This window comes from Glycine soja, chromosome 19 (genome assembly GCF_004193775.1).
Source record: "Glycine soja cultivar W05 chromosome 19, ASM419377v2, whole genome shotgun sequence".
NCBI classification, from domain to species: Eukaryota; Viridiplantae; Streptophyta; class Magnoliopsida; order Fabales; family Fabaceae; genus Glycine; species Glycine soja.
Genome location: NC_041020.1, coordinates 49,630,882 through 49,658,490, shown reverse-complemented (window position 1 = coordinate 49,658,490; position 27,609 = coordinate 49,630,882). Strand labels below are relative to the sequence as shown.

At 34.0% G+C, this 27,609-nt stretch overlaps 2 protein-coding genes across 3 annotated transcripts; both read right to left on the bottom strand.

Annotated features, from left to right (window-relative positions):
- Positions 1 to 1,346: 1,346 nt before the first annotated feature.
- Positions 1,347 to 3,173, bottom strand: LOC114400562 (U-box domain-containing protein 9-like). The gene is made up of 2 exons (XM_028363059.1): positions 2,714 to 3,173; positions 1,347 to 2,621 (listed from the first exon to the last, which is right to left on the bottom strand). The coding sequence occupies exons 1-2, from the start codon at positions 2,963 to 2,965 to the stop codon at positions 1,551 to 1,553; spliced, it is 1,323 nt and encodes a 440-aa protein (XP_028218860.1). The 5' UTR covers positions 2,966 to 3,173; the 3' UTR covers positions 1,347 to 1,550.
- Positions 3,174 to 3,697: 524 nt separating this feature from the next.
- Positions 3,698 to 26,257, bottom strand: LOC114400642 (protein PIR-like). 2 transcript variants are annotated; one of them, XM_028363187.1, is made up of 30 exons: positions 26,033 to 26,257; positions 25,549 to 25,621; positions 25,338 to 25,402; positions 25,164 to 25,241; positions 24,528 to 24,647; positions 24,368 to 24,438; positions 24,184 to 24,276; positions 23,215 to 23,284; positions 22,975 to 23,039; positions 22,174 to 22,369; positions 21,870 to 22,021; positions 20,887 to 20,980; positions 20,568 to 20,759; positions 17,830 to 18,041; positions 16,364 to 16,511; positions 15,641 to 15,809; positions 14,590 to 14,666; positions 13,680 to 13,850; positions 13,040 to 13,116; positions 12,842 to 12,944; positions 11,372 to 11,491; positions 11,125 to 11,268; positions 10,807 to 10,950; positions 9,983 to 10,126; positions 9,179 to 9,266; positions 8,424 to 8,551; positions 6,589 to 6,796; positions 5,267 to 5,439; positions 4,781 to 4,990; positions 3,698 to 4,332 (listed from the first exon to the last, which is right to left on the bottom strand). In XM_028363187.1, the coding sequence occupies exons 1-30, from the start codon at positions 26,084 to 26,086 to the stop codon at positions 4,138 to 4,140; spliced, it is 3,834 nt and encodes a 1,277-aa protein (XP_028218988.1). In that variant the 5' UTR covers positions 26,087 to 26,257; the 3' UTR covers positions 3,698 to 4,137. The 2 variants fall into 2 exon arrangements, with proteins under 2 accessions (XP_028218988.1, XP_028218989.1); XM_028363188.1 differs by having other exon boundaries at positions 25,549 to 25,637; positions 26,033 to 26,256.
- Positions 26,258 to 27,609: the final 1,352 nt, after the last annotated feature.

Here is a 27,609-nt window from a genome sequence, read left to right as displayed (position 1 = left end):
ATAAGCTCTGTAGCTTTTTTTTTGTAGAGTTGCTACAATAGAGAGATATCCCTGATATTACCAGACAAGATGCTAATGGCATGTTGAAATCGCAATCACAGGTCCTTTTAGAGTTTTACTATACAAACTTAAATTGCAAATAATTTAACCTAATTGGAGTTACTCCACTAGTTTCTGAATGGCAGAGAACTCTATTAGGAGAATTACCCAGCAAATAAGATTTTAGTAACTTCAGAAATAATGGAAACCCCGTTCATGAAAAGCATAAGAGTTAGTTCCAAATCCTTAAAGGCCTGTACCAATCCAATTTTATTTTTATTTTGGGATAAAAATACGAACCCACAGTAACTTAGCACTGGTTACTTTTACAAATAACAGTTGGTTATATTTTTCTGTCCAAGTGAGCTCCTTCAAGGGTAATTTATATGCAACACTTCATTACAAGTTACTCCTTCTAAATTGCTTTTGACTTCAACCAAAAACCAGCCATCCTTCAGGACTTAATTTAATTCTGTGACTAAGCTCGCCACTCGACTCACAAACCTTTTGCAGCAAACCTAGTATAATAAGCGACAATAATGGCAATGTTATTTTATTGAAGTAATCATTATCATTTCGACTAATGAATGAAATAAACGCTCTAGGTACAAAGAACCTTAGTATACTAGAAAGGCAGGATCAGAGTACTCAAGCCTGAATCGTCCTTATTTTCTCCCACTCTTCATTCATATGTGACCAAACCACTGCTTCTGTTCCTTCCTTATGACGTTTGCGATAGACGGTTGGAACAAGTTAACGAAACGAAACACATTCGATGGAATAAAAAGTTAGTCAGCAGTCAGAACATGATTAAGAATCTGAAATGTCAGTAACTTTGAATATTCTAGCATGTCGGTGAAACTAGGGAAATAAATAACGCTAGCGCCTATCACTGAACTTACAAAAATAATTTTGAATAAGCTCCACTAATTGGTGCTTAAAAAGTGTAAACAAAAGAAAGTTCGGAAAAGATAGAGCAACAAACACGGTGCCGACACTCTTCAATGGTTGGCGAGGGAATGAAAACAAAAGGAGCCCCTACCCTACCCCACTCACTTCCACACTCACGCTATGATACCAAGTTACCAGCAACCAAAACCACATACAAATACAATAGCGCCATTAACAAAATACAAACACACACTTTGTCAGCACTCTAAGTTGGTTGGCTACGTGACAGACAAGTGGAGAATACTTACAAATTTAGATAGCTAAAACATCAATCACGGGAAGTCAGGCAATGAGAAAATAGAGGAATATATAGTACCTTTAGCAAAGAAAAGTGCTTTTTCATAATGGATATTAAAGAATCAAACAGAAATGAAATAAAGGAACAAGTAAAAAAAAACTCTTTGCTCATTCACCCTGGACTGTAAGTGAGACACTGTACATAATATGTGAACTTCTCTGTCTCATTTTTACAGCTACCCGAGATGGTTTGTACAGAAGAACACAAGAAAACTACTATTAACAAAAAGAGGTGATTTTCTAATCCTGGAACCTTAATTTCGCTAAGCAGTGTGAGTTAAGGAGGGGGATCTATTAAGCCTCTCAAGAATACCATTAGCCTTCCTTTTTGCCCTTGAAGTTCCACATTTTGCAAGCTTTGTCAGTGTACCATTGGCTTTTTCTTCTTCTCTAATTTCCTTCAACTTTGTTCTATCACTAAAACAGATTGTATACAGAATTGCAACACAATTTTCCTTGCTTCTCTCTGATGTGCTCTCCCTAATAACCCCCAATAACAAAGGAACGGCATCAAAATCACCCATTTCTTCAACAGCCTTGGGATGGCTGGAGAGAAGTGCTAATATAGCCAACAACTCATCAACTAGTATGTGGTCCATCATCTTGTTGAGAATAACCCGAACCGCCCCATCTCGAACGGTCCTCCCCTTATTCTCGTGCACAAGACACAGGTTAAATATGGCTGAAGCAGCATCTTTCATGGCCAATGGTTGTCCCTCATCCAAAAGCTCAAGCAAGTGTTTAATGGCTCCAGATTCTCCAATGATGTGCTTGTTGGAATCAATAGCCGACAACGTGAAAATAGCAGCCGCAGCATTACTCCTTGTTTGAATAGTGCCACATTTCAAGGCATCAATAAGCAGAGAAATCAGCGCAGGATCCTCCGCAAACGACTTCTTATTGTCATCATGAATTGAGAGATTGAGAACCGTGGTGATCAAGTCCTCATGGAGATCAGGGTCAGTTGAGGCCGCAGCTAACGGACTCAGCAACAGGGGAATGGTATCACTGGACTCCCCAACAAGGGTTCGAATGGAAGGCATTCGCTTTGTCAAAAGGCGAAGCTCCTTGGCAGCTTCTTTCTGATCAGGAACAGACAATTGCAACTTACGAAGCAACGAATTCAAATGGTTTCTATCGGCATTGGTGACAACTTCATCGAGGTCCTTAGCAGGGTTAGGTAGGTCAATTCCACGGTCCCGACACCACAGGAGAATCATGTCTCGGACCAAGTAATTGGGAGTTAGAATTGTGTGAGAAAGAACCTGTTGTGTCTGAGGACATGTTCTGTGACCCTCATTCAACCACCTCTGAATAAATGGCCTGTCGTAAGTCTGAAGCAGAAAACATAAAACGAAATTAGGACACATTTTTCTTAATAATATCTAAAGGAATAATTAGATGATTAGAAAGAAAAGTAAGAGACCTGGCCGGTGGATAGGATAACGGGATCGGACATCAATTGGGTTGAAATGGGGCAGCGAAATTGGGGAGGAAGAGGAAAGTCGTCGGGGATGGGGGACTTTAAATGTTTCAGAGAAGAAAGGGTGGCTATGGCTTCGTCGGCGGCTTCAAGCGTGTAGTCGTCGGAGTCCACGATGGACTTCACCAATTCCCGCAACTTCTCCTTCAATTCCGATGCCGACACTCCTCTCAATCGCTGCTCCCTCTTGGCCATTATTCTTAAGTCTATGCACACGGGATTACAGGAACCTACTGATATATGCACCTTTATTTGTTTCCATTCCCCGTTACTCTTCTCTGCTCCTACACCGCCTAAGGAATCAACCCAACAAACCACGGGTTTTTAAGGAATGCAAAGTCAGAAACCGATTCCTTTTAATACCAAAAGAACTTAGTCAATGACAAAATCACAGTTAATCTCTACCAAAAGATATCCTCATATTTAATTTCTTGCCATAGTGTCTTAAATATTATATGATTACCTTCTTTTTTTTTTTATCGTATTTAAGTGTTTAAATTCAGTCCTATTTTTAAATATATTGTCTCGTTGTAAATTCTGTCTCTATCTTTAAATATATTCTTTTGGGAAAATATAGTTAATAGATAATGTAAGAATTATTTAGTAATGAAAATTGTAACATCTACTTGTTTTATTCAAACTTGTGATTTAATTCATTATAATAGTCAAATTTTATCAATTTCGTTTTTTAAAATTCATAAAAACATGTCATTATATTTATTTATTGTAATTAAGATGATTATAAAAAATATCTGTTCTAATTAACTTTATCAATTAAATAATTAAATCTTCAATTTTGATTTTATATGATATTCAATTTATTAAATATTACCCTTTTTAAAATAAATATAATAATTTCTCGAGAGCTAGCTCTTTTACTATGAAAGGTGTCAAATAAACAAAGAATTAAAGTGATAGCAAGAAGAGTTTGGAGAAAGAGCAGAAAAAACTCGTTAGAGGTCGAGAAAGGTATTTATACAATCTTGTACAAGCCAAATCCAATGATAACTACAACTAATAGCTAGTGACAGTTGTAACCAACTGACTGAGCTCCACTAAAGCTGTAATCTGACAACAATATTTTGGTCTGTATTTTTTCGTAGGGTTCAGAACTTAGATTGGACCTAGTTCCATAAGAGCATGCCAAATATTGTCCAACAGTTTGTTCAAATCGAACACCTATGTCAAACATTTTTTTTTTATCAAATACAAAATTGTTGCTACCTCTGTATAGAAACTCGGCTCATGAACATATACGTACCGTACTTAGTATCTATTACATACAATACAACACCGCTTAGTTACATGTACACCGTATAGGGAACAAGGCACAGAATTTGCTGGCAGTCTACAACTAGACTACTCGTTTAAGAACCTTTCTGCGGCAGTGTTTCAAATGCTGAAACTGTGTTATCAAATTTTATACGATGTATTGGAGCACCACTTTGCTTAATAGCACAAGCTGTCTTTTCTTCAAGGGGGCAACGTGCTTTAAGCATAGAAAATACATGGTTATTTAATCTCCTTGCTTTTTTCATTGCTTCCAATAAGGCTTCCCATCCCTGTTAAAAGAAAAATAAATGCTATCAATAACAGCACACAAGATACATACAAAGAAGGCCATCACTACTTAAGCCGCGAGGACTTGGAATTTAAATTGGCACTTAACCAGGTTGCCATGTCGCAGGTTCTTTGTAACTGTACGATTTGGACATCATTAAAACATTTGATATGACATACATCTAAATTAAATTTGATTTGTTTTAACAATATGGTCAAACAGAAGTTGATTTCATCTTTACTCACTGTATCAGTGAATTGACGAATAACATAAAATAATTTTCTAGAAATGCAGTAAACTAGAAGAAAATGTTGAGCAAAAAGGAAAACATTCCTATAATGCTTGCATGGCAAAATATGGGCAATAACGGAAACAATAATTTTATTAATAGATAATGATTATGTAAAACAAGCAAGTATTCTTTTGACTTTGATTTGAAGAATATAAACCTGCACGGCAAATTGTGAGTTCTTATGTGTTTGCATAACAGATGCAGCCTCCACTTCTGCGATATTGAGGATCTGATATGAAAAGTCAAACAGCTCAAAATGCAGCTGCTGCCCAAGCAAATAAATTATAGTGCAGCCCCCCCAAGCAATTGAATCCCCCAGCCTTTCATGACTATTTGATGGCACTTGGGCAGATTCTTCCAAGTATCCCTATGTAGCTCCAGCAAAAGCACACATCAAAATATATTTTTAAAAAAAGAATACACACTAGGAAATTCATTAATGTATTGAACAAGATTATACAAAGTGGTTCAAGCTAATTTTTTTCCAATTTAACTTACCAAAACTGTGAGCTAAAAGGTGCATAAAGATAAAAACAACAATTACTATACATGTAAATAATTTTATATGTGAAGCCAATTCATCATTCAAAGCACCATCAAGTTATTAAGCAACTTGAAAAATGAATGGAAGGTAGCTCCTTACAATTTGGAGACCACTGTATATTCGATAGAAATCTTTAGAAATTGTGATGTCAATGAAGCCTGTTTTGGGTGCAGCACTCCATTTATTACAATATTTATCCAACGCAGCACTAGTGAAAGCAAGTGCATACTCCAGCACACTTCCAGTGTTCAAGTTAGCCTTGTATAAAAGATCTGTAACAAAAGAAACAATGTCTGAGCTACTATGAAAAGATCATGTTGCCAGCTGTATGTGCTTTTATTTTGAATTTCAAATAAGGATTCTAGAAGATTTAGGTAGTTATAATCAAGAATTCAAGATCAGATTGTTTAAATCTGGTCTGATTTGATTTTCCCTTTCTCTATCTTGTATTTATTTTATCTTCAGGATGGTTAGGATCTCTACTAAACTATATCTCTCTCTTGTGTAGTTTTGATCAATGTATAATAAGAAATATCATTTTGTTCTCCTAAAATTACAGATCACAGAGTATATGTACATAAAGCATAACATTAACATATCTAGAAGTAGAAGCAATGAATAATAAAAGGATTTTGTTATCAAACCCTTAGAGTTGATTTTAAGCAACCAAAAGTAAGAAAGATTTATTGGGAGAGGAAGAATTTATTGATAAATACCAAGGTATAATAAATGTTTTTGTCGAAAAAATAGGGTTTTAGGCATAGAGGGAGGAAGAGAAATGAAAGAGAATTGATATTAAATGAGATGTATTTCAATGCATTAATAAGATATTTTTAGCAACTATCAAGGAAGAGAACATAGAAAATCAGTTAAGATAATTTGGACAAGTGGAAGGAATGTTACTGAAGGCACCAGTGAAAAGAGTAGACAACATGATTTCTAGTACTATGAAAAGATACAGAGGGAGATCAAGGACATTAGAGATAAATAATAAGAAGAATCTCATAATGAATGATATTCTTGAGAATTTGGTTTTTTGACCAAGCCCAATAGTGTTATGTGGTCCATGTAGTCAATCTCACATAGTGGGATAGGTTTATTTTTTATGCATAGCACTTTTGACATAAACACATTCTATATTTAATTTTTCACAATAATACCTGCATGAAGATGTTTAGACAATGACATCCATGTCTGTTGCATCATGCTGATACTAAACTAATTTGAGTTTTACAAATTTTTCCTTCTATCTATTTATTTCTTTCATCATTTTGAAATACCTTATGGCCATTATATTTCCTATTGTTACAGTCTAGACTTCTCAACTAATCTTTTAACATCAAGCATTTGTAAATTTATTTTTACCAAGAAATATGCCAAGCTGACAGCAAAAAAATTAGAAAGCATATCCAACAGCACACCTGCAGCTTCTGCTTGTTTTGACATAATGTGGAAAGAGGTAGGTGATGGACAGCCAGGGTATGAAACCATTGCAGCAGCTGTTGATTTAAACAAACTAACAACAGGGCTGTCTCCACCATCTTGAGAAGTTACTATTTGACCATCTGCTCCAGGAAGCAAGCCCAGCCAGGGAGCAGTTTGCATGAAATCCATAGAATCCTTTTCTCTCTGTCAAGAATGCATCGTATTGATCACTACTACTCTCAAATTAAAGTAACATATATGAAAAGTTGAAAACATCAATAGGCTACAATTAAGGAAAATGAGGTTATTCCTCCTTATTTCCCATGTAACACTATCAATTTTGCAAAATGTATTCTCCAACATTATGCATCGTTGTAAAATTACTTTGGGAGTTTGGTGATGATAAATTATTATTCTTCGACTGACATGAGATCTCCTCTTGCTCAAATTCTTAAAAAGTCTATGTGAGATTCCAAACTCCCTAAATACCTCTCACTTTTGTCATTTTTCTTTGCCTGTCCATTTTGTTTGAGAATCATTCCATAAAGGATCAAATCTCTAACACACCTCCTTATTTAAGATCCATTTGGTCTTGAAGCATGGACAATGCACATGCTCACAACTCTCTCAAAAATGATTTATATATCTAACACTTTCATCCCAAAATAAAAATTCCAAATTCACCTAAAAATTAACTAATTTACAGTTAACTTTACCCCAATATGTCTTGGGTCTCAGTGTTTTTAAGACATGACCTGAGTCTGACCCCAATAACCCATTCTGGCCCAGAGCTAATTAGGACAAGTTCAGAATCTAGAAATTAAGAGCTGTCTACTTTTTCCATTTGTACAAATATATATATATGGGGAGGAATCAACTTACACCAAGAGTAACTCTTTTAAAGTTACTCCTCATCCCCACTATCATTCTCTTGGAATCTAACAGATAAGATTAATAACTTATTACAACTATTAGATTTTAAGAAAATGAATGATAAGGACTCTTAAAGTAAGTTGATCCCTTCTCTCTCTCTTTATATATATATATATATATATATATAGAGAGAGAGAGAGAGAGAGGACATATCATATGAGAGTAAGGTATTTTAAATGAGTGACAAGATTAAATCTGGACCGTATAACCAAACATGAACGATCAAGATTTAATGTCATGTAACCACTTAAAAAGTCATGTGACTTTTTAACGTTAAATCTTAACCCTCCATGTTTGGTTATACGGTCCAAATTTAATTCTCTCACTCTCATATAAGATGTTTTCTTTCATAAGATATGTCCTCTATGTACGTTTTATCATACTCAACCTGGTCCATGTCCATGTCCAAAATATTAGGATTGGACTAGACTGGTTAAACCCAGCCCACAAACACCTTACTTTCCATTCACAAATGTTCTTAGGTCCTCCTTGCCATTTTTATGTCTGCAAGACTGCAATGCCCAAATTCTTCTAGTGCTACCTAAATAACTTTGCCGTCTCCATCTATTTAAAGTCTAACCAAATAAGGACTTCAAGTAAGTTATCTGCAAAGATTTCCTTTTATTCATAATATTTACCAAGCTTAATATCTTGTTTTTTTTTTGAGTCAGCTTTGCATCATAAAGGTTCTTGACTATAGGTACTCCTTGGTACTTTATCTCCTACAATTGGCTAAAATAACTGGTCTTGTGCCATCTTTTTTCTTTTATGGTTGGGTTTCAAAAAAACATGAATTTTTAAATTGTTATCTTGAAATACAAAACAGATTTATTAAGTCTTGAACTTATGTTGATGGCAATTGCAATAAATAAATTGATAATTGCACTATGTTACTGACCAACACAATATCTAGAAGCCCCATCCAATATAATACACTTCCAATCTCTTTTATGCCATGAAGAACCTCAGCTTTCAGTTCTGATTTTGTCTCCCAGTTAAGATGCTCCTTAACGAGTCTCACACAACCTGTGTACCAATAATATAAGAATTAATTTCTCAGATATGACCATGTGTCTATGTACTGCACTCCTTAGTAGATAATTTGTTGATGAGAAAACTATTTGTAATGACCATGAAATATAACTGCCTTGATAAATTTCTAGTTTCTAGCAAAATGTTTCAGTGCTTTTGAGATTTTGAAAAATGCATTATGCCTAAGGTCTCTTCTAGTTATATAAGAAACACAAAAGAAAGGATATAAGAAATATCAATCACCTCAACTACATGACAAAGAAATGCATCTAGTAATACTTTATTCAAAAGAAAGGACAAAGAAATGCAGGCTACTAATAATTAATATCTAAGAAATGTTTTGGTCAAGCACTGTGTAATTGGTTCATAGTTACCAAGAATTTGGAATATTGTATGATGCATGCATGTCCAATTATATGAGATTTACATGATAAGACTCACTATTATTTGGAGATTGATTTTTCCTTTCACAATTTTTTATACTTCAAGAATTTTATATACAATGAATCAGTATGCATAATTTTCCATCAAGATGTTGAAAGAATACATTTTAAGCATTCACATATAAGAATATTGCAGAGTAAAGTTTTTTCAAGTAAAAAGAAAAGTGTCATCATGTACCTGTCACACCTCCATCGAAAGGAAGAAGCCCAATTGATTTTGGCAAAGAATCTTGTAATCCTGTAATCATTGGTTCAAGCAAAGTAATCTAGGAATAGCACCCATTTACGTTGTTAGCGAGCCATGTCTAAATTTTATAATAGCAATAAATATAGACATATGCAAACTAGAAGCATCCAGTATGTATGTGTGCCAATCTATAAATAATGATCAGTTGCTTAATTTGGTTTAAATTAAGGTACAAACTTCTGTGAATATCATTGTGGAATCTATATATTGTAAAATTACATTTAACATTTCATCATTCTCTTCTCATATCCTTAGCATATGAGCGTGTACAGATCAACGCATACTTTATGGTCAAACTTTGGACATTTTTTCGTAACTTGAAAAGAAATGGCACTTGTTCTCTCTTTGTTATGCAAAGGCTTGCACTATGTATTCATTGCTTGAGTTATTTTTGCATGGTTATAAAGAGTCAGTTGATCAGTTTTCCAGAGTCAAAACAACTCTGCACTTCATAACCTGTTAGTGACATATGGCATAGGTGTCTTGAATATGGATGCAAAAGGCATACATTATAATGAAGGATTTTTTATTGATAAGTAAAAAAAATTAGAGTAACAAGGGGTAGGAAGCAAGGAGAATTTCAAATAGTTTGCATAAATTTCTATTGTTTAGTTTATTATCAAACTTAAAGGTATACATAAAATTTTATTTTACAATGTTTAGGAGGTTTCCACAGAAAAATAAATGTTGGGTAATGAATTATTCACAATTTAGCAAATATAAAGAATGGCATACCTTGTTTGATATGTGATCAAGAAGAGCTCTAATAAGCCAAGGTAATGATCGGGATCCCAGAAGTCGAACAATAGAAAACATGTGAGGTGTTCCAAAGAATCCACTATGCAGTCGTGCAAAACTTTGATGGGCAGAATTCAAATCCTATCAGAGTGAGATAATGAGAAACTTCTATATATGTACATAGAGAAAATTGTAGAAAGCACGCACACAAACACAATCATTCATCTCCTTTTCTCTCATTATATATACACTCAACAAGTAAAAAAAAATGAATAGAAGAAACACAAAAATGATAGCTAAAAAGATTAGAGTAAAAGCTAGGGAAAAAAAAGGCGCTCTCAACTCAAAAAAACTTGGTGCGTGGCCCTTTGAATGGATCTAGGATATGCTCTGATACCATCTTAGAATGTGGGTTTGAGTCTAAGTCAACCCCAAAAGCTAACTCATAGGATGAGACTTGTCCTCCACTTATATACTCTATGTTGGCACTATCTCTAGCCAATGTGAGACTTGAGTTTTTCCCAATACTTCTACACTTGGAACAGACCCACCTGGCATATTGGTCCTAAGGTCTTATGCGACACGCTGACATACATTTTGGAACTTCCCAAAATGGAAAGTCAGATGAACAAATTCAGTCAGAGGAAGTAAATCACATTATTTTACCCATGTAAACATCTGAGTTGAGCAAAAAATTGAACTACTTGTACTTGTATTTAACATGTTTATAATCAGAAATAGATAATTATCTATGCCATTAAAAATACTGCAATTGATTTTATAATGTCTGTACCATTAAAGGCAGTAAGAGGAATACTTACTTGAGTACCACAATAGAAACTAGGCTTAGAAGAGGGTACAGATGGCTTTTGAACAGGAACCGTTCTTGATGATCTGATAAAACGTTGAGTAGTATTGCAGAGAATGAAATTTGGCAAAAAATCACTATGCATCTCAGACCAAATCTAGCATACGTAAAGAAATATATCAATGAAATTGTAGGAAACAGATCAAGTCATGAAATTATTAATTACCATTCAAATAGTGGTTTCAAACTTTCAATATGAGGATTCAAGATTAAAAAAATAACAGGAAGACATCAAAATTAAAGTACATCTTTAGAGCTCAAAGGGGCAAACCTGTGAGGCCAATCGACTAGAAAATGATACAAGGGAAATGTTCTCTTGCATCTCATTCAACATGAGACTAAAAGAGTCTACAGAAAGATCTCTAGACAGTAGTTCATGGGAATGTTTTAAGACATCCAACAACTTCTCTAATTCCTGAAATAAAATAGTCAGTATTACATTAGTTAATGAACATTGAGAAAAGAAAAAGTAGTTCATAATTGTTGGGCAGGGAAGTAGCAAAGGTAAAATCACTAACCACTATGGCACACAGATCCTGACACTCAAAACGATCAAATAAAAACTCAATATTTTCACGGAAAACCTTGTTCATCCGTTCAGTGATCAAACTTCGCAAATTAATCATCCTTCCAAGCAGCTGTGCAACAAAAGATATTTAATCACATGAGAGTAATTGCAACTCACTCAAATTCTAATTATGACATCCAGCAGAGCATACATGTGAGTGTGGGAGTGTGAGTGTGAGAGAAATCATCTAAATAGAAAAACAAATACACCATGAAAATAAAAGTTATAATTCATGTAAGCATCAATCTTAGCCTTCATTATTATTTTCTTAAACAATCTCCATTAGTTTGTTGCAGGATGTGGCATTGAAGATGATCGGAACCTACTTTCCATCCTTTTGACACCAGAAGTTTCTACAAGAATTTTATTAATGATTAAAATGGAATTACCCTAGAAACAAAATATTGAAAAGTAAAACACCTACCAAGATGTCTTTATTCTCTCCGTCAATAACTTTAGAGAACTTTTTCACTAGGTGGCCTTTGGATTGATTTTTTTGGATCTTAAAAACTAATTTAAAGTTCAAGTAAAAATAAAACTTTATAATTGAATGTGTTTGATAATTTTATATTCGTTCAGCTTAAAAGTAAATTTTTAGTTAATAATTCTTGGTTAGCACACTACTGAGTTTTGGGATTTGGAAAAGTGAAGAAGGGAAAGCAGAAGTTCCTAAAATATAGATTATCTAAAAGCTCTTCTTTTTTTATGTTTTCTTCCTTAGTTCATATAGAAAAAAGCCACTTTTATACTTAATAGTTTTTTTAGAATTGTATTTGGCCTGGTTTCTCCTTTCAAAGAGAGGAGAAGCTCCAAAAAGATAGACCAAACATCCAAAAGCCACCTTGGACCTTAACTAATCCAAGTTGAGTTGGGTTGAACCAATTAGACAGGCAACACTCTCCCAGCACCTGTTTTTCCATTCACAAGATTTCAAACTTGGACTTTCTGATCAACAAGCTTTGCTAACTTGTGGGAAGATTTTGATGCAAATGCAACTAACTGATAACCAGTAAAATATTAAATTCTTAGGAAGAAAAATATTCTAAAAACTTATTCCTGCTTATAATAGTACACAAAGACATCTGTTTTGTATAATTCCTGAAGTTATAGTAAGTCACATGATTCCAAGATCACTTGAAAAGATAATGAGATTTGAATTGTTAACACCCTGATAAATACTAAATAAAGAAGTAATGAAACAGTTAAGCTTTGTTCACTTAAACTAAGGCTTCAGTCAAGCATTTCCAAACCCTGCTGGGAGATGGGTATCTAATAGCATGTACATATATTTTCAATCCCTGCACCTTGGGCTATTTTCATATCAAAAAATTATCAATCTGGTAGCATACACCCAGTTTACACTTTAATGCACCAAATCTAATCATGGAAAATAAAAATTATGATAGTGTAATTCATTCACCTTCACTCTAGTCATTTTAAGCAGCATATTGAGCCTTATGGGTTGCACGGCATACTTTTCTGCATTGTCCGAAGCAAAGAGGAATGAAGGATCAAGCAATTCACTGCATGATTTAGGCCTCCATCAGTAAGAAAAAAGGTTTGTCCATGGAAATAATCAAAAGAAAAGCTGAATAAGCCAGAGAAATAATGAGCATACCATGCCGCCCAACTTTTGTAATATGTGAAAATGGTTTCACATAATTTTGTAACAAATATATCAAAACAATGATCCACCTGTGAAAAAAGGTAAACAGAAAAGAGTCAATGAATGCAGAAAGCATATGATAGGAAACTGGTAATCAGAAGCAAAAATCTTATTGTACTAGCACCAGAATTTACTCTCTGCTACCGGTATAAACTGATGTCAACAGAGGCAAGAATTTACAAACAACTCTCAAAATAGAAAAGAAAACACATAAAAATGCAGGCTCATTGAGGGTCCTGCCTCCTCCCTGTCCCCACTCAATTTTCTGGATGCCACCACAAAGATCCTCCCACCCCTCCCTTATTTTCACCCTCCCAAGTTTCCCCTTCCTTCCCACCTTGCCATGCAAGCAAGAATTTTATAGCCCAATTCCCACTTCTACTCGTTGTGCTCAATTCCCCTAGTATTCTTTTTATCATCTCTTAAATTCGGTAACTGTAGGATGATGCCTATCAGCACATAAGTTACACCCATGAATTTGGTGCACTACAGCATATCCACCTAAAATCATCTGTATCAGATATTATACTGCTCCAGGACATTCATCATATAATCATCTAGCATTAGCCATTAAGTTAAAAATGTATAATACCTCAGCCTCAATTTCATCGTATAAAAACCGTTGCTTCAGCAACACCAAGGCTTGCTGAGCTGAATCATTATAGATGTCAAATGGCATTAGAACACTCTCGAGAAGACCAGAATTCGGTGACTCAAGTACACAATCCACCAACATCCAAGGAAGGGAGCATTCAATTGGAAACTATATGGAATAAATTAACTAAATTTAGTACAAGAGGGGGAGGTGGAAAACAAATGCATAAAAGAAAATAAAAATAAAAAGATCACGAGTTTAGCAGAATTTGGAAATTTTGACGTTTGAAAAACAACATTGAGAAACTCATTACACAGAAATTACTTCTTGATAACAGAATAATGTTAAAGTTCATAAAAAGCTATCAGCAAAAATGAAGAAAGATTAGATGCACATAACATATAACTTTTTTTTTTTATAAATAAAACCTGTTTCAATGATATACTCAGCCTTCTTTTGCTAGTTATTTTGGTCTCCATGAGTAGTTTATGTAAAATTAACAGATTTGGGATGGGGTGGGGAGTAGGGGACAACTAAAGTATACAAAAATAGAGACAAGACATTCACTTTTAAAGGGCCAGGATAGAAAAAAAAAAACATCAATATTAGAAGAGTTTTTCAGAAAAAAAAAAATAACAAATACAAACACCATCATCCTACCATCTTCATTGAAATTTTTCAAGGAAATACCTGGAGGCTCTAACAATTCGCATTCCAAGTTGCTAGCCAACCATTATTAGAGTTTCTTATTCAATTACAATTTATAAATAGATTCCGATGAATGAATGCTTGATGCAATCAATATCTTGCAAGTAGCTATGAAATTTGTAGCTGGTCTTATCAAAGAGTGTTTCTGCTGAACATGATAGATTTGAAATTCAAATAATTTTGTGCTGATAAGTATTACCTGAATGACTCGTGAAGACTCTAAATAGAATTCTCTAAACCATAAGAAACCAAGATCTGTCAATGTTGCAACAGTTGCTGCAAGCATCGTTACCCAAGTCAATTACATAGAAGGATGCAATAAGGCATATGCAAAGGATTCTATATCATTGAACTGTTTCAGAAATTTATTCAGCCACTATTCTACCCAAGAAAGCAAGATATCAGTTTAATGTTGTGTTCAGCTATCCTTTAAACATCTATCTGCCCTCTCATTTCAATGATGTATAGTCTGTATTAGATGCTTTAACTTTCGTAAGAGCCCAAAGATTTCATGAACACCAAATGACATTGTTAATAATCAGGGATCTGTCAGCTCCATTGCATGAGGTGTATTGGAAAAAGCCCAAGTCCCACATTAGCTAGAGATAAGACAAAGATAAAATATACAAGTGGGGGGTAACCCTCACCCCATAAGCTAGCTTTTGGGATCGAATTAGGCCTAAACCCACATTCTAAGATGATATCAGAATCTATCCTAGATCCATTCAAAGGGTCACCGACCATGTTATCCCTATACCAAACCCAAAAGTGTATAGGTGTGAGGGGGTATATTGGGAAAACCCAAGTCCTACATCGGCTAGAGATAGTGCAAAGATAGAATATATAAGTGAGGGACAATCATTACCCTGAACTAGCTTTTAGGGTTGAGTTAGGCTCAAACCTACATTCTAAGACATGTATGTTCTAATTCAATTTCTAGATGTTTGACTAATTTACCCTTTTATTTTGTCAGATAAAAACCAAGAGGGAGTAGAAGTGCCCTGTCTAGGTTTGAAGCAGTGCCCCATGAAGCCATGCCATATATATGTTTGTGGATCCATATGTTATTAACAGAGATATAACAAAATGTAATGCTTTAAAACTAGCTCCCTAATGTAGGAGAGGAACCACATGGCAGGAGTAGCGAGAGGAAGAGGTTGTCGGTGTAGATGTTGGATCTATCAATGGAATGCCCAAAGGATGAGTCTTTGCAGTAAAATTGATGCTTGGGTCAATCTAAGACCATTTACCTGAGTAGTCTAAAATATGAAGGAAAAAACCAAGCTTGTAAAAAAATGTCTCCAGCTGTTTTAAATCATTAACTGGGATTTCTGAGCCACTATTGCCGAAGAGTCCACCTGGCCTCCTAAGGTTACCACCAGAAACCACCTCATATATTAAGAACTGCAAGCAGTGCACCTGTAGTGAAGAGATAGGCTAAGCAACTATTACATGCTAACCACAAAATGACATATATCCAAAGAACGAACTTGTAAAGCAGCCCAAGCCAGGATATAGAGAATACACATGAAGAAGAAATTATCATGCAAGGCCTTATATAGTATGAATAAATTGATTGCTATAATTTACGTGAATACACATGAAGAAGAAATTTCACACTGAAGACCTGCGTTTGAAAAAAGTAATCTAAGAAAAAAAAAAAATTTTCAAAATCATAACATGTAAGAATGAATCTGCCCATATGCATGACCACATAAATGAATCTTGTTCAACATTTCAAAATAAATGCACACTTGAGCATCTTTATTTATTTTCTTCTATCACAGCATTAGTAACTAGTTAGTCCATATGCTAGTTCAACAAAACATCTATACAGAATTACAGATAGCAGAGTTCAATATATAGCATGGATACTTTGATCTCTGATAAATGCAGCTCTTCACTTATATGCATATATTAATAATAACAAATTATATAACAGGCCCAGCAAGAGAATGGAAAATGATGAAGACCTGAGCAGCAGTTGGGGCAACTGCTCTTGGATAAAATATGTTTGCTTTGCTTTCTTCACCTCCATGCTGAGAGGACTGTAACTCAGATTCTGACTTGTTTGTATTAGCCATCCAATCAGCTGAAAGGGTCCGCATATCTGAAAGAATCCTGAAAATCCATATTTGGGTAATTGATATGAGCAATAAAAAAAACTTGAAGCAAGAAATGAGTATTAGATGAATCATGATGCAGACTTTTCAATCAATGAGCTGTTTTCCTTGAATTTTCTTGGGATTCAAATGAAGAAATAGAATTCAACCCAAAAACTCTGAAAAAGTTAAGTATCACAGGATAATTCAAAGAACCATCAAATACTGCATTTAAAAATAAAACTCAATTTCTACCAAATAATAATAACTGAAATAATGAAACCATAAGCCAAAATTTGAAAACTGCAAATTCAGGTTTTATTAATATAGTCTAAACTCTAGCCATACTCTTTGACTAAGCTGCTCACATATGTCAGAACACAAGTATCATGCAATGCAATTTGCATTGAAGGAAATCAAGTATGATACAAAGAATGCATCAGCTCAAAAGTGTATGTATTTTGATTAAAAAATAATAAATACTAATATTTATTATTTAAACTTTAAACTTTTTCCCCACGATTTCACTACATCTTTGAGAATGTGTATTTGAGTTTCATACTCTCAAAATAAAGCACATCTTTTCTATTGAAAGTATAGTCCATCCAGTCATTTATCCTTTTTATTCTCAGATATCACAAGAACTGACATAACATAACTAAGCACATGTTCAGTTTTGCTTAATTTTTACACAAATACTATTCAGCCAAAATCTCTCCCTGTAGCTCTTTGATTAAATTGAGATCAAAGGAAATAATATTTTAGAGACTTTTTGTGAATGAAAAGCTTGATAAAAAAATGCAGCCATAAGAGATATATATACATGATGGTAAGTGAAACCATTATTATTAGGTAATTTCCAACAGGTTAAACACTTGGTGAAAACAAATTAAGCTAACTGAAACATTAACTAAATTCTCTGTTGGTATTATTGAAATTAAGCTAACTATATTCTTATTTACTTTATTTTATTTATTATACAAGGTTGTACAACAAGCTGTACATAGCCCAGACTTGGTATAAATAAGACAATAAAACAGAACAAGCTAGTCTCTTCCATAGTTTCAACAGAAAGCATTTTCTCTGTTGATCCAGTCTAATAGTACAAACGTATCTTGAAACCAACTACCTCCAAGTTGCATTGTGAAAATATTGTTACATCTTTGATTATGATCCAGAAAAATTATGTTTTCATGATACAGTCCAAGTCTCTAAGAGCAGCTTTAGGACTTTCATCAACAATTCCATGAGAACACCGAGTCCAATGAATATCTCAGCTATCAATCAAGTTACACAAAGTAACAATTATACCATGTAATGTGAAATTAGAATACTACCTAGAGAGGTCCTTCTTCTTTCTGAAGGTAGTCCGCAACATAGTAGCTAATGTGTTTTGGACAAAATCTTGTACCTCAGAATGTATTGTTTCCCATAAAGCATCAGCAACCAGTGTATCACACCGCTGCATCATAGATCCAACACTCTTTATGTAGCTCACAAGTTCAACCAGTGCTTTCCTTTCCTCTGCACTGTAATTATATCGTACTACCTACAACAAATACAATATTTATGGCAACATATATTTTTATCTTTTAATGAGACACCATTCAAGATATATTTTGACTTTAAGTGTAGGGTGTCAGCTTTGATTGAATCAAACTTAAGCGTAAACAGATTGAGATTCTCAATCTAATGTTATTCAACCCAAAGGTAAACAGATTACAATCTAGTTTATATAGTCGAGCTAACAGTCAACTAACCTGAGTTAGTTGATACAACTGTCACTTAGCTGTCATAGACTAACAGACTTAACAATAACAAACCAACTACCAACTACAGTAGTTAGACTACCTGCTTATTACAAGAAAGTAAAAAATACACTTCGAGTAATGTATACTCCTTATACTCTTATACCCCCCCCCCCCCCCCCCCACAAGCTCATGAGGGGTTGGAAGAATGTCTTTTAACTACTTTGAGCTTGGATCTGAAAAAAAGAAATGAAGCAGGAGAGAGTGCTTTGGTCAGAATATCAGCTAGTTGATCAACTGCAGGCACATGCACAACATTAATCTGCTTTGTGAGAACCTTCTCCCTTACAAAAAACAGATCCAGCTCCATATGCTTTGTTTGAGAGTGAAGAACAGGATTATGAGCCAAAAGAGACAGTGCTGGTATTGTCAAAGAGAATTAAAGGAGTAGTGTAAGCAACTTGAAGTTCAGAAAGAAGAGACTGAATCCAAGTCAATTCTGCTGCAATTAGAGCCATGCTTCTATACTCTGCTTCAGTACTTGACCAGGCCACAACCGATTGTTTCTTAGACCACCAAGAGATTAAGTAAGGACCAAGAGAAATGACTGCTCCTGAAGTGGACCTCCTATCATCAGGATCAGAGGCCCAATCAGCATCACAATAAGCATGAAGAGAGAAAGGTTGCCTAGGAGAAGCAGCTTGAAAATGTAACCCCAAAGAAATAGTACCCTTAAGATAACCTTAGAATTCTCTTCACAGCTAGCCAGTGTTGTTCAGAGGGCTTTGACATGAATTGGCACACCTCGTTGACAGGAAAACTAATTTCTGGTTGTGTAATGGTAGCATACTGCAAGGCACCAACTATGGATCTTGACAAGGTAGGATTCAAAAAGTCTTCAGAACCAAGTTTGGTCAGTTTGCAGCCTCCAACCATAGAAGAAGACATAGGATTAGATTCATCCATTTTAGTCTTTGCTAAGAGATCTCTAATGTATTTTAACTGAGTGAGAATGAGTGATCCATCCTTTTGCCTTTGAACTTCAATTTCCAAAAAATAGTCCAAATCACCAAGATCTTTGAGAGAGAATACAGAAATCAGAATTCAGTTGAGAAAAAAGAGAATTAATTAGGTTGGTATTGTTTCCGGTGATGATGATGTCATCAACGTAAACAAGAATGTAGACAATAGAAGCATTTTCAGAAAACACAGAAAGGGATGGGTCACATTTGCTTGAGGAGAATTTAAAACTGAGAAGAGTGGTTTTCAGTTTGTCAAACCAGGCTCTAGGTGCCTGTTTTAGACCATAGATGGCCTTGTGCAATCAGCATACTTGCTGCTTGTTAGAGGACACAAACCCAGGGGGCTGTGACATGTAAATCTCCTCTTCAAGAGTGCCATTGAGGAAGGCATTGTTAATATCTAATTGTTGAAGAGGCATTGAGCAAGGGAGAGAAGAAGTCTGACAGTCACAGGTTTGATTACAGGAGAGAAAGTCTCTTTGTAATCAAAACCCAACTGCTGATGAAATCCCTTTGCAACCAGCCTGGTTTTGTACCTATTGACAGAGCCATGATGTGGAATTGTGATTCTGATCAGTATTGATGTTAAGGCTGGGTTGAGATTCAGAATTTATGAATGGAGAGTCATTCTGTTCAGGATAATCAGATGAAGAAGATCACAAATGTTGAGATGAATTGAGTGAAGAAGAGGTGTGTTACTTGGAATGAAGGGTGTAAATGAAGGCTGAGGTGTAGTATTGGGTGTAAGTGAAGGCTGAGTATTTGGTAAAGCATTAAGGGTGGTTGTGGTGTCAGGAACATCCAAAGTGATTAATGATGAACAAAAATTGAAGAAAATAATTGATTGATCTGTGTGATGAATGGTTAAGTTTTGTGTGGTTAATTTAAAAACAAAATTGGCTAGTTCAAGCGTTTAACATGCTTGAAGTAACAAGGAGTATCAACACAATTGAAAGCACAAGTTGTTTTCTAGAATTGTTCTTAGTTAATTGTTTCATACAAATAAAAAAATGAAGCAAATATTGGTTAGTGTGAAAATGATTAATTTTGATGTGTTTAATGGAAAGACAATATTGATTCAAGTAATATTTATTGTGGATATAGCTACAAGTGATATCAATTGCAGTTAATTATTTTATACAAATAAAAAAAATGATGCCAATATTGGCAGTACTGTAGTGCCAGTACCAGATTAAAACATTAATCATTAATCATCCATCACAACCAATGAGAACAACAAGAATAAGAATAAAAGCACAAGGAAATAGAAAATAACAACAATTAGAATATTTGAACATTCCTTACCTTTTCATAATCAGAGAATGATGGGGATGCATCTTTGCATGGTCGAGAAAATTTCCAAGCACATTGTTCCCATATGCGTGCAGTCCATCTGCTTAATAGCTGAAAACCTTCAACAATCATATCATACATGTTCCCCTTGACTTCTTTGCTCCATTCAACATCAGAACCATCAGTTGACTTCAACAGTAACAGCTGTAAAACAGAGATAAACAACAAACTAGCAGGTTTTAAATGCTATGCAACAGTCAACAGAAACAAAACAAATAAGATTTCAGAGAGGGCTTTATGTTTGAAGCCCAGTCAGAGCAGAGGGCAGCACCTGATTCATTGCAGAAGCAAAACGAATAACAAAATCATCATGCTCCGCACGGATGGCTCCAATATGATTGATGATCAGATAATGTCTCTGATATGTGTATCATGTCAAGTTTACATTCTAAAGGACCCAGCGGGAAGATGCTTTATAAGTTTATAAAAGTTTTAGCACTTCAGAAGTAAAATAATTCCTCAATAATTTTTTTGATAGAAGTTCCATTAGTAATCTTAACTACAAATTAATCTAAAAATGGATCATGGGTTGCAATAACATATATTAGTTAAACCTATGAAGTTTTCCACACCGTCCAACAATGAACGCACAAAATTTTGCAGGAAAAAAACAACTGTTAACACCAATTTCTTTTTAGGAGGCTATAACCACTGCAATTTCCATCCTCCGGGCATTATTTAACTTTAATGAACAGAAAGCATGCAATCTGTTATCCAAAAGTATAGGCTTGATTACTATTTTGGTCTCCTAATTTATTTTTTTGGTTCAATTTGATCCTCTTATTTTTAAAAGGTTCAGTTTGGTCCCTTTATTTTAAAAGGTTTTAGGTCTGTTATTTTTTAAAATGGGTTCAACTTGGTCCCATTTTCTTCCATCAGCTTTGAACATTTTCAAAAATTGAGACCAAATTTGGTTTTAAATGGGACCAAATTGAACCCATCTTAAAAAATAAAGGACCTAATAGAAACTTTTAAAAAAAAGGACTAAATTGAACTTAATATATAAATTAAGGGACCAAATTGAACATTTTAAAAATAAGAGGACCAAATTGAACCTTAAGAATAAATTAGAGGACCAAAATAGTAATTAAAACAAAAGAATATATCATGGTGGCAACTCATCTATCTGCAGTGAAAGTGGTAAAATTAATATCAGTTCATGGATGACACAAGTCAAGGAAATAAAATTTTTGGTTCAGTAATAACAAAATAGTATCAATTTATCGGTAAAAAAAAATAAAAATTGGAGGATATTCTTGTGCTTCACGAGGTGGAAGCTCATGAGGTGCTGGAAGGGTGAGAAGGCGAGTTTGGGAAGAAAATTTTGGAAAGTATGTTGATAATTCCTTCACTATAGCAGCAGGAGACAAATGCAGATCTGGAAATGCAGGAATGACTGCTTCATTCTGTAAAGAAGGACAAAAAGATACACAGATTTGAACTTGTTGACAGTAGAGAAAAAATTCAAGGCAAAAAAAAATTATAGGTGATCTAATAATAACATCATTTCATTAACCAGTACATATAATGTTATCAATAAGCATATATACAGCAGTACCTTAAATATATTGATCAGTCTGTTGATTTTCACCCTCTTGTACAGAGACTCACTGTCTTTCTCTGATGATGTCACTAGGACAACAAGAACAGGCAAAACACGCAAAAGAACGTGGCGCTCTGGAAAGAGAAGTGCAAAGTCCAATTCTAAAGACTCTACAACAAAGACTATAAGAACTTGAAGAATGTCCTCTACACTATTTCAAGTCAAGGATTTGAATAAGAAATAAAAAGGAGGATATTTAAAACGTGTTAGATAGCAAAAGTTGAGCCAGGGTGTGATAAATCAATAGGAGTTCTTTGTCCTTCTTTGTGACAGTATTCAAGGACAAAAGCCAAGCCCTAAGTTTTAGATTAAAAACTCCTCATCAGCTAGATTTCCTCTAATTTGCTTTATACTGTAAACTTGAAATTTGAATAACTAATCAAAAGAAGGATTTGAGGTAGCCTAGCCACCAGCTATTCTCTCTTTATTTCTCAACTCAAGTACTGACCAAATCTACATGTTTCTTTTGGATGGAAGTATATCTAGGTTAAGGATAAAATCCTCCAGTCTCTTACACACTCTCTCATCACTATAAGTTCAACACAAACTAGCACCAGTTTTTCGTTTTAATGAACCACCTTATCTATCAAGTGTCTATTGAATCAGTTCCCATATCCATCCTAAATACAAAACTTAATAAAAAAATCTAAACAAATATAACCAAACATTAACAAGTTAAACCTAAAGAGTAGACATTGTGGTTTTGCCAAGAATGTTATATGGAACAAAAAAATGTTAAGTAGATATGCAGGATACTTGTTCACACGGAACATCTCAACATGCAAATTCAACAAAATAGCCCATCTTGTGCTCAAGAAAATCTGCACATACAATTAAAAAAAGATCAATCACCATCCATGTTTGGTTTGGCATTTTCAAAAGTACAATATAAACAAGGAGAAATTTGGAAAAAGACTCTTTTTATAATCAATCAATAAATAAAAAATTTACAGCACTCTATATGTCACAAACTTGGAAATTTCATCAATTATGCACCTGCAAATCATCTAATTCCTCCCTCATTGAATCAGTGTCTTGCCACTGACCACTGACTTGTGTGAAAGTCCTGACAAATTAAGGGAGGGAAAAACCAAGATGAATGACTGAAACTTCATTAAGTAAGTTTTCAAATATGGAAATCCTAAATCAGGTGAGAGAGAAGGTAATTGCATAATAATATTCCTAAAGATTATCAGGCATAGCATGAATCTTGGAAAGTTTGCCATTTTTTATAATCTGAAGTTTGGCAATATTCAAAGCCTTTTTTACAGTTTTACTAACTACAAGTAACAGATAAACCTGTATTTCTTAAAATAGACAATGAAAATCATATTTCAACGTGTTCTCTTAGAATTTATATTTATATTAGAGAAAAATGTGTTTTTAGTCCCTATACTTTCGGTCAAATGTGATCAAGGTCCTTATACTTTCATATTGATGAATTGGGTCCTCAAACTTTAGAAAACATATGGATTTAGTCCCTCCTAACTTTAAAAAATATGATGAATTCTTAGAGAGAAGGAACTAAATCCACATGTTTTTTTAAAGTTTGAATATCAAATTCATCAATATGAAAGGTCCCTATACATTGACCACATTTGATAGAAAGTATAGGACTAAAAAGACATTTTTCCCATCATTACCTAAATAACCAGATAATTTGAACACTCTAAAGCTAAGTGATTTAACATAACATATCTAAAATTTTCTAATTTATTTTATGGGAAAAGAAATTTTATTAGAGAGAAAAAAGAAAGAAAAAAAATGCAAAAGGATAAAAAGAAAACATATTTGCTAATTAAGAGAAAAGAATGAGGTGAATACAAAAGCACCATACATAAAAAGGGTTCCGAGAAGAAATGGATATAAGATAATATAACAAACAAACTGAAGCACTGAACCTGAGAAAAGTTGAAGATCCTCAACCTGAAGATAAAGTGAGATAGGCATAAATTAAATACATACCTTTTATACCATGAAAAGTCATTAGGTATGCTAGCCTTAGCATTTTTAAGATGATCAAGTTGCACCAAAACATCAAGCAACTTCAACATAGACCTGCAGTCAAGAACAAAGAAATTAATAAATACAAAACAACAACAATAATAACAAAAACCAGAAACAAAAAGCATAAATCATTATAACGCACCACAAATGAGATATTGTAGGGCCATTAATGCGTCGCTCAGGCCTAGAAAAACGTTGCATGTCAGCAGCTAACTGCAAAAAAATGACATTACAGATTTACTTAATGTGCTAAGTCTGGATCCGGCTAAGTTTCTCATAAAATAATAAAGAACATCTGGTACTTTTGAGGAAGCAGATGCTTGCCAACGCTGAATTTCACGCAGACGACTCATTTCCAAATCCAGAACTTGATATGTTTCCAAATATAAGTCAGCTTGACTTTGCTTCATAGAATCAGGTAGCTGCCCCATTGTGGCAAAATGCATAAATTACATAAAACAATATAGTCATAAGGAAACATGAAAATGGATCTCCAGTATGATAAATTTAATATTGCTATTAGGCGAAAAAGAAAATGGCGGTATATAACATATCAAGTTGCATTAGGCGAAACTATCAGTTACACAAAACCTTGTCTAATTGAATTCATTCCTTTACCCCAAAAGACTAACTTTGGGAGTGGACCATCCAAACAAAGAAAAAAAATCATAACAATTTCTAGTTCTAGAATAACTTTGCCTTTTAAATGAATGAATATATTTAAAACTAGCCAACATATATATATATATATATATATATATATATATATATATATATATAAAACTAGCCAACAAACATAGTAAATTTGCATAAGTCCAAAGATTAACTCTTTTTTGTTTTGACAAAATTTATCCATTCATCTAAAAGACAATGTACTTTATATCTGTTGGCAGACACAGACTTCACTTCAACTACCTATAGCTTAAGAGAAAACTTACCTGAGGAAGTGCTTTGACACAACTACGATATGTGTAAAGCACTGATGCCATCTCCTTTCCCTCTTGGGTAAGAGCATTCTGCATTTTGTATTAGCAAAAGCAGTTAAAATTTAAAAATCTCAACAAAAGATAAAGGGTAGATTAAACAACAAAAATAGCCCAAGAGCTGCATACCAGCTGATTGAGAGCTTTTGTGTCCTCTGATAGAGATAGTCTGTAAGCAGAAACATCGCTATACTCTACAAAAAAGAGGGCGGTTACCGTAATTAAAAATAACTATGCATCTTTGAAGCAAAGCCGAAAGTGCTCAAGCTTTTAAGTACAATCAAAGCATAAATGCATTACATATCCAAAGAAAAAAAAATGGAAGAAGAAACAAAAGTACCTATTGGACTTTCTGTTGCACCTCTCTCAGTTGATACCCACACTCCAGGTCCCTGCACCTCTGGTTGCTCATCCTACATAATTCACAAACTTAAAAAAAGTAACCATGAAAACCTCGAGTTCCTGAAATGCGTTATTTTGGAACCTCAACATCAAATTACATGCCATGTAAATCTAGCATTCACAGATCAGAAGTCAGTTTCAGTCAATAGTTGACTAATAAACATTTCGGACAAAGAAAATAAAGAAGCCGCTCGCTATCCATAACAAGCTCACACAACTTCAAAACCAAAATGAAAGTTTCTGTAATTAGAATTAGCAGCAATTAAGCGAATGATGGACTGAATCAGACAAACAATAGCAAAAGTACAAAAGAAAAATTATCCATAGGCGCAATTCAATGTTCATAACAGAAGAACTGAGAAAAAAATGTGGCAGAAATTGGATTGAAATAGAGAAACAAGAGTTGTTGTCGAAGGAAGTACCTCGAGCGAGAATGTGGATAGAGCTGCAATGGCTTCCTCGACGGGTACAGCCATAGCCAAATCCTGAGTCAATCGTAGGGGAAAATCAGAACGCGAAGCATAGAAGAAGAACAACAACGGAGGAAAGATAAACTACAATTGCTTCGTTTCTCAATTTCTCTCTCTCCACTACTCGGTAGGTACATAAACATCACAGAGTCTTCAATTGCAAGTCTGTGAGCAGGTATCATTTTCTGTATGGACTAAAATGCCCTCATTCTATGTTGTACTCAGTACTCCTTCCCTTTGAATTTATAAGATACCGGCTATATTTTTACTTTGTTAAATAGTTATTTTTAAACCTAAATGTGTAGAACACACAAAATTCTCAAAATAAAAATTTGAATCTCAAAACAAAAATTTGAATTTTAATTCTTAAAAGTGAAATAAATTCATTCATTCATTAGTTTTTTTATTGTTATTATCATTAATAAAAAGAGTTTAAGTAATATAAGTAATAGAGTCCATATTTTTCTTTAAAATTTTAGACTCGTGTAAAGTTAATAATTTAGCATGAAATTAAATCATTAATTTATATTGAATGAATTTTGGTTTGGATCCATTAAATAAAAACAAATCAAAGAAGTTGATAATTTTTTGAGTGAGAATAAGAGAAATTTAAGATATTTTAGTTGTGTAAAAAAATGATTGAATTGTCTCTTTTATTTGTTTCTTTTTTTAAAAAAAAAACCCACTGAAATGGTGGGAGTAACCGTCTTAAAATTTGAATGTAGTGAAGGAGGAGGAAGTAATGCTTAGAAAAAAAAAAAGAATTGCCCTATACTTGTATTAAAATATTATTTTTATGAATAAAAAGTTTTTTAAAATAAAAAAAAAATAGAATGGTGGCATTATCTTAACTTCCCATTATCTCCACCATTATTTTGGTTTCAACAATTGCTACACTAAACCAAGCTACCATGAGGTCCTATCACAACCAAGGATTATTTCACCCTACCACACTGGATATGAGATCTATATGGGTAAGCTTATCACAACCAAGAATTGTTTTACCCTATCACAATGTATATGGAATATGTTTGGATAAGTTTATTTAGAAGTTTCCTTCATGACATCATCTTGGATCACACTTTGACGCATAACCGCCATCATCAAATTGAACCAGCATTAGTGATACCACCAAGCGCATCAACTCAACCATGATGTCACCATTGACAACCACTACGAGGTTGTTTTAGGCTCAAATGATTGCATAACGTTATGCGACAATACTGTGTAAGGTTGGGGGAGATCTAGATTCTAAAATAAAATCTTTGGTGTGAATCAAAAAAATTTCTTTTTGAATCTAAGATAACCTAGTTGTTGTGGATTGAAATTTGCAATTATTGATTCTTCGGAGATGAAAGCTACAACACAGTGACTACCATCAAGAAAAAAAAATATGTTTTTCTTTTTTAAAAAAATTAAATACATGTATACTTACTATAGTCTTTATTTTTTTCCTAATCATTAATTGTAAAAAGTACATATCTAACCCATCATATTATATTTCTTGGTGAAGTTTCCCACCTTAGAAT

Bases quoted from the DNA above. Each gene is read 5' to 3' on its own strand.
- LOC114400642 (XM_028363187.1), bottom strand. From the start codon at position 26,086: ATGGCTGTACCCGTCGAGGAAGCCATTGCAGCTCTATCCACATTCTCG. The intron at 24,439-24,527 runs GTACCAGATGTT...ATTTTTTTGCAG, and splicing joins AAGCATCTGCTTCCTCAAAA to TTAGCTGCTGACATGCAACG. The intron at 4,991-5,266 runs GTAAGGAGCTAC...GGAGCTACATAG, and splicing joins TATACAGTGGTCTCCAAATT to GGATACTTGGAAGAATCTGC.
- LOC114400562 (XM_028363059.1), bottom strand. From the start codon at position 2,965: ATGGCCAAGAGGGAGCAGCGATTGAGAGGAGTGTCGGCATCGGAATTG. The intron at 2,622-2,713 runs GTCTCTTACTTT...TTTCTGCTTCAG, and splicing joins TTATCCTATCCACCGGCCAG to ACTTACGACAGGCCATTTAT.